The 10,937-nt window shown below is 47.6% G+C and overlaps 2 protein-coding genes across 4 annotated transcripts in view; one reads left to right on the top strand and one right to left on the bottom strand.

Moving 5' to 3' along the window:
- TSHZ1 (teashirt zinc finger homeobox 1) overlaps positions 1 to 873 on the bottom strand; it is a 56,545-nt gene extending 55,672 nt beyond the window's left edge. For all 3 annotated transcript variants that reach the window (XM_080378484.1, XM_080378486.1, XM_080378485.1), the window contains exon 1: positions 1 to 873. This exon is cut by the window's left edge. The gene's annotated coding sequence lies outside the window, so the exon portion shown is untranslated.
- A 598-nt stretch (positions 874 to 1,471) lies between these two features.
- PTGR3 (prostaglandin reductase 3) lies at positions 1,472 to 10,498 on the top strand. The gene is made up of 2 exons (XM_080378487.1): positions 1,472 to 2,294; positions 8,353 to 10,498. Exons 1-2 carry the CDS (start codon positions 1,990 to 1,992, stop codon positions 9,275 to 9,277), a joined length of 1,230 nt encoding a protein of 409 aa, XP_080234613.1. The 5' UTR covers positions 1,472 to 1,989; the 3' UTR covers positions 9,278 to 10,498.
- The last annotated feature ends 439 nt before the right edge of the window (positions 10,499 to 10,937 follow it).

The raw sequence follows: 10,937 nt of genomic DNA, 5'->3' as shown, positions 1-10,937 counted from the left end.
ACAGACACATCGAGCTGCTTTTCCTGCTTCAGTTTGTTACTCCTCCTCCTCTTGCCCACGTCACCCTGACAATTACAAATAGGTCTCACACAAACCCATACCTGTCAATCTTTTTAATTGCTTTGTTTTCATTTTTTTCCTTTCCCAGAGCTAAACAATATGACAAAAAAAGAAGTCTTAATACAGCGCGGCATAAAAGATTCCTCATGTGAGACACGCGTTGAGGGGGTTGTTATTATAATCCACTTGCTAAAGTGCTGTGCAAGACGCATGTGCTGATTTAACTTCAGCAGAGGTCTTGTTCCAGCAAACTTGGGGGGGGGGGGGGGGGGGGGGGAAGCAGGAGATGATACCTCGCCGTGGCACACGTCTAACCGGCACTGAATTAAAAATGATTTGTGGGAGATTACAGTTCATCCTTACTTTAAAATACCAACAGATTGCAGAGCAAGAACTGCAGCATATGAAACATGCTGCTAATAGATTTTGCACAGTATGTGTCTGGGGATTTATATAATGTTAACTGCAAGAACAGAAGGGTTCGCTTTCTTTTTTAAGTCAAGAAAGCAAATAAAAACTACCCAGTTGATTCCTAAAGGAAAACACTCAAAACTGCAATTTTGATCTCTTTCGCGCAGAAGGGGATTTATTCTTTTTTGGGTTTAACTATTAATACCGCACAATTAAGCAACGAGCTGTTTACACCGGCAGGATGGAGTTAATTCTAGGAATTACACGTGAGCTCCTCCGACATCGGTGCAACATCTCTATTACGTTACCTCCCTCCCTCCACGCAGTTGTACCGAGTTGGGATTGGCGGCTATATCACAACATTTACTTTGGTCCTTTGACCCAGTTGATTTCGTGCGCAGACTCGCTCACCCCAACAGTTCGGTGTTGGTTCCCCCCGGCAAGGAGGAAAAAAAAAGGGGGGGAGGGTGTTCTGACAGTGACAGGGAGTGGGGGGAACCCCGCGACCCCAACAAAGTGACAGCAGCCCGTTAACCTTCCCCTCCTCTAAGGGGGGAGGCCCGTGCGGGTGTCCCGGCGGCGGGAAGAGCTTTGCCTTTTTAAATGCCCACCCGCGCCACGCGTGGAGCCCGCGCCTCAGCCGCCCCAACGGCCTCAACCGCCGCCGTCCGCGCCCCGGCCCCGCGCCGCGCCCGCGCGCGGCTGCTAATGTCTCGGGGTTGATTCGTACCACCTTGCGAGGAAGTGAACGTTTCGCACGGAAGGGGCGGAGCCTCCGCCCGCAGGCAGCGGCTCCTCGGCGGCGGCTAATAACAACATTACGAAGATTAGCTGCAACTTCTCTCCACTTCTCTAACCTTACCGATCTGATAATTTATCGTGCTTTCTTCCTACTTTTTTTTTTTTTTGGTAGAAAGATAACCTCTTTTTGTAAACTAAAGAATGGGGCGGGGGGGGGGGGGATCCGAGGCGTTTCTCTCTCTCTCTCCCCCCCCCCCTCGTTTTTTAAATCCCCTAGTTAGAGGCAGCGTGCAAATTAAAAGCAACCTTTAGGAGAAAATCCAGGTTTCCGTACATCTGCCTCACTGGCAGAAAGAGCGCGACCCGAGTTGCCGCTGGGGCGGTGGCGGGCAGAGGCAGGCAGTGCCCGTGTGTGTGTGGTGAGGCGGGTCAGGCGCCGCCGCGGGCAGGGACGGCGGGCTTGCGGGACGGACGGCAGCGGGCCAGCCTTGCTCCTCGGTAACGCTAGCGGCGGCAGAAGACGACCGGCTGCAGGGGACCATCTTGCCGCTGCTCCTCTGGCGGCGTTTCCGTGTGGCGGAGGGGCTGGCTGGGTGGGGAGGACGGAGGCAGGCTGCAGCTTGCTGCACAGGGCTCTATTTACATACACAAATAGCTGCGTGTGGAGAGTTTCTCCTGCCGGCTCGGTGGCGGCGGGTCCTGCGAGCTGTCTGGAGAATCCGGAGCCGGAGCTCTCCCGAGCTGGGGGGGGAGGGAAGAGGAGAGCCGAGGCAGGGCATGAGTTTTAGCGCAAAAAGCGGCGCTTTGCTGAGCTCCCGGGCAGCGCGGTGCTGGTGGCGGCAGCAGCCGTCCTGCGCCGCGGCGGGTCCCGCCTGGTCTTACTTCGGTGGCAGCCGGCCGCGGCCCATCCTGGACATGTCCTACTCCCGTCACTTTCTGGATTTCCAGGGCTCGTCCATCCCCAGCTCCATGAAGAAGCTGGTGGTGACTAAGCTGAGCCAAAACTTCAGGGAGGCGGTTACCCTGCGGCAGGACTCGCCGGTGCCACTCCCAGGAGACGGAGACCTCCTTGTCAGGAACAGGTGAGCGCCCGGCCGGCCCCCCCCGCGCCCCGGCCCCGGCGCGGCCCCCTCCGACTTCCCGCACCCTGTGGCCTGCTCCCTCACACATGCTCCCTCGCTTTGGAGACCGGCTCCAAAGTTGTACCAGCTGCCATCTGGCGACTGTTAATTTAATTTTATTGTTGTTTTGGACGGCTGGTGCCACAGTCGGGTCGCCCCATCCACGTGTGTGTGGGTGACACTTTCTCCTTCTCCTCGGTGGGTGTGGGGGTGTGTGCACACGCTGCTGCTGGCGTACGCCTGCCTGAAGGAAGGAGAAACACCTCAGGGCCCCTGTGCCAAGGCGGGGAAGAGGCAGGTTTTACGTTCGGTGAGCGCTGAGGGGGGAGCGAGGCGCCGGGAAGCGCTTCCAGAGTCACTCACAGGTCCCTGCCCGGGCTTGTTACACGCACGTAAGTCCCTGGGGCGTGTGCCCCCGTCGTACCCACGCAGCTCTCTGAGGGACGCGAATGCATAGCTGCGTGCCCCGGCGTCGTGGTCTGCATGCGAGCCCGCACCAGCCGCTCTCCCCGCACGCCTTTTCCCTTGCCCGGGCCCGGCGCTAACCCTCGGCCAGCCGTGACGCACCGGGCAGGCAGAGGGCTGGGGCCCGCCGCGCTGCCAGCCCCGGCCGCCGCGGCACCACCCCCGCCTCTGCGCGCCAAAAGCGGGTGGCGGGGAGGGGGCAGGGCAGCGGCCCGGCCCGGCCCGCAGCGCCGCGGCCGCGCTCGGCGGGACGCGAGTCCGCAGGCGTTGGCGGCTTTTAGAGTGGAGCCGGGTCGGGTGGAGAGTGTGGAGGTGACATTTTGCTTAACATAATACGTCGTAAATCGTGCGCCAGCGCTAGGACTGCGCGTCCGGCGCGGTGACCGGCTCTCCATGAAATGAAGGCTGAGGACAAAACGTGCCTCCCCCCAGCTGTCTCTGTGTTCTCGGTGGCTCCTTCCTAGACGTTGTCGTTCCTTAAGCTAGGTAGGCCCTGTAAAGTTCAGAGATTTCTCAGCCCACGAGGAGAAGCTGAAACTCTGGGAAGTTCGGAGGAGCAGACTGCGTGGGTAGCACAGAAGAAAGCAGCACTCTCAGGTTCTTGTTAAGCAAGGGAACTGTAGTAACACATAGTTTTCCATGCTCTCCGTTGGAGCTTAAAGGTGTTAAGAAGCACTAAGCTGGCTTGAGAACAATGCTAGAAGTTCTATGAAGGCAGCGTGTGACTATGTGTATGGCATGTGTGTGTATATGTATTCTCTACAGTGTGTCCATATGTAACACAAATAGGGAGTAAAGAAGGGGTAAGGAGGAAGATGAACAGGGGCTCCTCCAGGAGCTGACAAGAAGGCTTCTGTGGCACTTCAATCTGACGCTGACATCTCCCACTAGGATTTCTGAGACCAAAATTCCCTCCAAACCTCAAAGTCTAAACCACTGTTGCTGTGTCCACTAATGACCATGAAACGGTAATGGCATGAAACAGCCATCAGGCTGGAGTTAAATTCCTTTTCGTGGAAGAGGTCGAAAGACGTGAGATACATGTAGCGAATCTTTGCTTGGGTAATGCAAGGCAGAGTGACATCCTTGTTTCTCAACTCCCCTCCCCCCGCCCCCCCCCCCCAGCCCCTCCTGTGAATTAAAAAAAATTATTAATTTCTGATACAGCTTCCAGTGTAACTCTCCCTCTCTCCCGCACCTCCCTCCCTTTGCTGGGTGGGCTCCCTGGGTGCTACGGGGACGTGCACACCTCATGGTAAAAGGGTTGAGGCACAGAGCTCATACCAGACTAAAGGCAGAAGCTGGTCCACAGATTCAGGCAGGCAATTACTGGGTTTTAACACATCAGCTTATTACACACATGTTCCTGGCCAGACACACATGCACAAGTGGGGCTGGAAGGGAGGGAGAGGTGAGTGATGAAGTTTAAATTTAGAGTTCATACGTTTTGTATTATTTGTGGCATTTCTCCTCTATTTATTATTTTCTGGGGAGTATCACAGAAGACATGGGGTCATGTTACTGAAAAACGTTCTCTATATAGGAGCTGCAGCAGGAAGCGAATTCTGAATGTTTTCCCCTCTCTTGTCACTCTGGGGAAGCATTTTCCCATCCCGAAAGTGTAAGTCTCTGGCTCTATTTATTTTTTTATTTTTTTTAAATAATCCCTAAATACAACTATACATTTTCTAATAGGTGGAAATATACAATTAAAAACAAAACAATGAAGGACTTGAGTTCCAAGAGTGCATTTGCAGATTTTTTTCATTTTAGTCCCAGTCACGCCCATGAATAGTATTAATTGCTTTGAGCTTTTCATGCAAGACAATTCTCATCCACCACAATAAAATCTGGTTTTGGATTTAGGGGAATGGGAAATTAAAATATGTTGAGTCCTGTATGGATAGATATTTTAAAATAAAGTGCACTTAAAGGGAACTTTCTTTTCCTCTTTCTTTTCCTTTAGACAACTAAGCCAGTAACTGTTATTTCCACTTTTTTACAAAGGAAAAAATAATCTATTCTTTATTTGGAAATCCTTCAAAACTAGAAATTGATTTAAAGCAACTTTTTTTTTTTTCTACTTTGGTTCTGTGTAGGAAAGGAGAAGGGGAAAAGATGAATTAAAAATCCTTGTCAAAGCCATTTAAGCTTCGTATGCCCGTTTCTCCTGGTTTGGGGGGGGGGGGGGGGGGGGCGGGGAGCAAGGTTCCTCCGCTTTATTGCAGGAGAAGGACCCAAAGACTATGAAGATTTGGTCCTTCTTAAAGTTGTTGGGGGATTTTTGAGATTTTCTTGAGGAGGTGATACATTTCATTTCCAAAATACCTGTAAGGATTTACTGTCGGTCTGGAAGATGGGATCAAAGTTTATGGAAAAGGGAGTGAGGGGGGTTGAGAAAGTTTTTTTGAACCAAGGGACTAATGGATCACAGTGGGAAAAGTGGAGGACCATTCCTGCTGAGTGTTTGGTCTAAATAATGTTTTTTTCTTGCATAGTACTGGTTTGGATGACTTTGTTTTGTCTGTGTTTAAGGCTGTGGTGCTGGTTTTCAGTGTCTCGTGCTTTGTTGTGGTACGAAAAGCAGCATTTCCTCCCCTCGGCGGTGTCCTCCTGTTTTCTGTAATAAACAATACGAGGGGGTTCAACACTGTTGAGTATAAATAAAACGGGTGACTCAATGTGTGTAATTATTTTGGGAAAAACAAATCTCTAGCTTTTTTTTTTCCTCTCAGGTTCACATCTTGAGATGTTGAAGGAGCAAGCCTCAGTTAGAAACAGCTAGATTAAATAATACTTTTTAAGTAAGAAAGTAAACCAAGAAAATATAGAAGATCTGGAAGGGGTCTTAAAACCCACCCCCTACCCCCCCAAATAATTGTTACTTCCGTGCTCTCCTTTTCTCAGTCTCAGAAGTTAGTAAACTGATCTTCAACTTGCAAATCGTACCTATTCCTACTTTTCAAAGCAAAATAATCTAAGAATCTGCGGGCACATCCTACCGCCTCCCTTCTGTCAGCTGGAATGACAAGGCAAATTAGACAATATGTTTTTACCTAGGCGCTGAGTACGAGTGTTTTAATGTGCGAGGAATCTAGGAGACTAAACAACCTCAAAAAAAAAAAAAAAAAAAAAAAAAAGCCCGTACAACGCGAACAGGAGTTTTGAGTTTGCACACAATAAAAAGGGAGTTTGAAAAAATTAGGGGGGGGTGGGGGGGTGGGCTGGGCGGCAGGCTCTATTGATTAATAATGATGAGCACAGGACCCCGGGGAGAACCATTTCCCGTGGCCCAGCAGCCCCGCAGAGACGGGGAGGGAGCGGGCCCGTGTGCACGCGTGTCGGTGCCAGCCCCTGCCCCCGGCCCGCCTGCCCCTCGCCCAGGGCAGAGCTCCGCCCGCCCGCGGGCAGGGCCGGGGCGCCCCGCTTCTCCTGCCCGGCGCCGGCCCCGGCCCAGCCCCGCGGAGCGCCCCGCACCTTGCCCGGCGCGGCGGGGCGGCGGCCGGGCAGCACCAACTTGTGCGCCGCGGCCCCTGCAGCCGCACGCACGAGTTGCGGTGCGGCCCGGGCGGGGAAGGACTCGGGTCCTGCGGGTCCAGAACAAAAGCAACGGTGCGTGTGCCGGAGCGCTGCTTGGCAGGCGTCCGGCCCGCTGCACGACTTGCCCCTTCCCTGCATGCAAAGTTTTTGTCCTCAGACGGTTATTTACCTGCCTTTGTGCTCTCCCCTCTGCAGTGCAGCGCTGAGAAGGGGAAACTCCTAGAGGGAGGGAGCCGGGGACTTGTTCCCATTACCGCTGCTCGGCCTGCCTTTCTCTTGGGTGCGCTGCCCCAGCCAGGGGCACGGCTGCTCCGCACCGTGCGCAAGCAGATGCGCGCCGGTAGCGTCGGGAGGGGGGCGCAGCCCAGCGGGGAGCGAGGACCGAGGACCTGCCTTTCGGGTTGGGGCCGGAGGCTGGTGCGGGGTCCGAGTGAGCGCCCGGGGGCTGCCCTGACAGCCACCGAGAGCCCCCAGTCGGGCGAGGGAACGAGACAGGGGAGGGGGGAGCACCGCTCCCCACCGTCCTCCCAGCTCCCTGCCGCAGAAGTTGGGGTGTAAAGGCAGGAGGAGGCGAGTGCAGCGCCGGCACGTCTCGCCTCGGCGCTCCGAGCCCATGGCCCTGGCGCCCGAGGGACACGGCTTGCCTCGGAAGCTGCTGCTCCGTTACCAATTCTTACACATCTTTTAGCAGTACGGCATGCGAGTTACCTTAAAGCGGGGTAATAGAGGATTTTTTGTACCTACGAACGAGACGTAGGCATTTTTAGTTGCGGCTGAGCAGTGAATTAAAGGCAGAATTAAAAAGCGCAACAGTCACTTTCGCCTCTTTTATGCATGGATATGTTTAGTGTACGAGTCTTTATATATATAGCACATTACACTGGAGAAAGTTTGAAGCTCCCCACCTATAAAGAATGAAGCGAATCAAAGTGAGCAAAGCGGTTTTGGTTCTCCTTTCTTTGTGTGCAAGCAATTTAGAACTACACATACACATGATCTGAGCCTGACTGCAACAATTAAAAGAGCACTGTTTGCATACTTCTGCAGCTTTTCAATGGTATGAAGTACACCTTTCAGGTTGTCACTTCCACACATAGAAGCAATCCTGGTGTTTTTTGTTGCGTCTTTCCTTTTTACATTTTCCAGGTAACAGATTCTTCCCCAGTCTCTCATGCCTTGCCTGTATAGAGATATTGTTATGGTTTGTTTTGGTTTGTTTGTTTGTTTTTTTAAAAAAAGTGTTACTAAAATATTCTTTGCATTTCAAGTAGATCATAACTTTCTTTTAGGCATTATCTCTTAGTGTTTAATCAAGTTGTGAGAATGTCTCTGTCTTTTTCTTAAAAAAAAAAATTGGCATCCATTTTCACCTGTTAGAGGTCAGTAGGACTTGATGCTCAGTCTTATAATTCTAGTCCTTCTGTGCAAGGTTGTTTTGATGTGTTGCAAGTAATTTATATAAAGAAAATGTTTTAACGTTGACATTAGCTACATCAAAAGGCAAATTTGCTGTAGTGCCTCCATCAATTAAAAAGTACTTGCCTACAGTAACACGACCTTGCAAATGACATCGATAGTTAATATGATCATTAGTCATTAACAGTATTATTATATTAAAAAATGTAAATTTGTTGCCAGAATCCACATATTTACCGCTTTGCACGTTTTACTCTGGTGTTTCCACATTTCGTATAAAGTGGTCAATTAATTTTCATCCTTTAATCTTTTACAGAATTATTTTTAGTTAGCTTAGTTTGGTCAAATGGACCTGAGGAAAAGACAAGTTTTTGGGTTTAGGGTTTTTTTTTTAGCAAATTTATCTTTCATTCTACAGTAACAGAATGTGAACTACAAAAGTGTGATGGAAGTAGTCTCTGGAGTGTACTCATTATTCAAATATACCAATAATCAGAAAAAGTCTTGTGCTTGTCCCACAAATTTAAATTGAAGGTTTCTCATATGACAAAGACTTGGTAAGGAATAATCTCGTTAATGTATTTTTGTTTTCTTCTAGATTTGTCGGCATTAATGCATCAGACATAAACTACTCAGCTGGTCGATATGACACATCAGTTAAACCCCCGTTTGATATAGGTTTTGAAGGTGTCGGTGATGTGGTAGCATTAGGACTCAGTGCTAGTGCTGATTTTACAGTGGGTCAAGCTGTGGCCTATGTGAAAGCAGGTTCTTTTGCTGAATACACAGTTGTGCCTGCCAAACAAGCGGTACCTCTACCCTCTGTGAAACCTGAGTTTCTTACTTTAATGGTAAGTGGCACTACTGCATACATCAGTTTGAAAGAGCTGGGAGACCTGTCTGAAGGCAAGAAGGTTCTGGTGACAGCAGCGGCTGGAGGAACGGGCCAGTTCGCTGTGCAGCTTGCAAAGAAGGCAAAATGCCATGTAATTGGAACCTGCTCCAGTGATGAAAAGGGTGGTTTTCTGAAATCCATTGGCTGTGACCATACGATCAACTATAAAACTGAAAATGTTGAATCTGTTCTTAGGAAGGACTACCCTGAAGGTATGGATGTAGTGTATGAATCTGTTGGGGGAAAGATGTTTGACTTGGCTCTTAACTCCTTGGCTACCAAAGGGCGTCTGATAGTTATTGGGTTTATCGCTGGCTACCAAAACCCTACTGGCCTCCAGCCCATTAAAGCAGAGTTACTGCCAGCAAAACTGTTGAAGAAGTCCGCCAGCATCCGGGGTTTCTTCTTGAACCATTACCTTTCTGAATACAAAATGGCTCTGCAGCACTTGCTCAAGATGTATGAAAGAGGAGACCTGGTTTGTGAGGTGGATTTTGGAGACCTGTCTCCGGAGGGCAAGTTCACTGGCTTGGAGTCTGTATTCCGTGCTGTAGATTACATGTACATGGGGAAAAACATTGGAAAAATTGTAGTTGAATTACCTCACTCTGTCAACAGTAAGCTGTAAAAACAGAACAATGATATAAATCAGAAGAGAGAAAATGGGCACTTTATGCCACAGAATTACTAGAAACAATTTCTTTTTTTAAAGCTTAGTAATGGATATTATGTTAAAAAACAGCATCAAGGTGTTAATAAAAGTTTTTGTGTGATTTTTTTTTTTAAATTTTCTTAAAAGTGCTTAAATCAGTGGCTGTAGCACAGACTTAATGGACCTGTGTTTGATTCTGTCGCTTAGGCTAGTGTGAGACAAGAACATTGTTCTTGACAGAATAAGCCTTGATGCAAAAGCAGATTTAGTCTGTCAGACTGGTTTGATAAGACTTTATATGTAGTTCAGCTCAGATAAAAAATATTATTTCAGCAATATTGATTCCCCGATTTAAAAATAAAATTGTTAGAACAAGACTAAGTAAAGAGTTGTATCTTGCAGTTGTTGTATTAATCGCTTGAAGTTTCTGGAAAAAATTATGCTCTTGATTTTTTTTGTCACAAACACGATAATCATAATTCAGTTGCATCGTGGATCATAGTAATATTCCTTGACTGTTTACACAAGGAAATTTATCCTCCAATTCTGACATGTCAGTAATATTAAGAAAAGCAACTTGACTTTTTTTTTTAATTATGTCTTTCATAAGTATAAACAACTGCTCAATTTTCTTTTAAATCTTTCACTGCAAGTTGCAACATAATCTCATTTTCTTGCCTTTTCATTTGCTACTGTTACTGTTTATTGTGTGGTCTCCTCTTTAGTCAGTGTTACAAGATTATTGGAGTGGGGGTTTGAGCCATGTTCACGAGTGTTCAGGTCCTGTATATTTTTTTTAAGATTTAATAAAGTTAAAAAAGTGATTTAAATATTTGTGGAATTTATTCATATTGTTATGGTTCTTGCTATGTCCTTTGTAGATAATCTCCATGTTGTAGAGTTCTTTGATGATTCTTGATGTGATTTTCCATAATCAGGCTGCTACTTCTAGTATTACCAAATATTGCTTCTGCAGAAGCCCTTTTACAAACAGCAAGGCTATTTTAAATCTACAGTCAGAGTAGCTCATACACTTACTGACGCTCAGCCATAGATCATCTAGTGGGTTCAGTTAAAAGGTTTTGTAAAGTTTTGAAAATTCTTCCTCACTTAATAGATATTATTAACAGTACATACAGTGGGAATTCCAGCTAGAAGTGTAATATTTTCCAGAACAATAAAATACTTTAAACCATGCTTGCTCTACATCTTTTTTCCATAGCAAACGTTTAAGATCTTAAAGGCCGATTTTGCCACATCTTTTGAAATTACAGACATTTGTGTGCAGTTGGAGAAATGGAAATTTCCTAAGATCGTACACCTAATAATAAACGTAATGATAGACTGATAATGTCTAGGGGTTGAAGGAAAAAGTCCAGAGTAAACTTAATTTTTGGGCATTATTCAGGACTGACTGTATACAACATTTTTAAAAGTAACGTAGGAAAAACCAAAGAGTTTACTCAGTAGTACATGCAATAGAAAAAGTATTTTTAACTTTGATTTAACTCATTCTTGTAGTAGGGTTTTGGGGTTTTTTTTTCAGTGCATGTGTCATCAGCATCCCAAAGAATTGTGTGCAGCAAAGAACTGTCCCTGTTTTGGACTGTGTCTGACTGCTGGGTTTAATCCCACT

Source organism: Falco punctatus (genome assembly GCF_963210335.1).
Source record: "Falco punctatus genome assembly, chromosome: 3".
Lineage (NCBI taxonomy): Eukaryota > Metazoa > Chordata > Aves > Falconiformes > Falconidae > Falco > Falco punctatus.
The sequence above is the reverse complement of the archived record's forward strand: the minus strand, read 5'-3'. Positions and strand labels throughout refer to the sequence as shown.

Bases quoted from the DNA above. Each gene is read 5' to 3' on its own strand.
- PTGR3 (XM_080378487.1), top strand. From the start codon at position 1,990: ATGAGTTTTAGCGCAAAAAGCGGCGCTTTGCTGAGCTCCCGGGCAGCG. The intron at 2,295-8,352 runs GTGAGCGCCCGG...GTTTTCTTCTAG, and splicing joins GACCTCCTTGTCAGGAACAG to ATTTGTCGGCATTAATGCAT.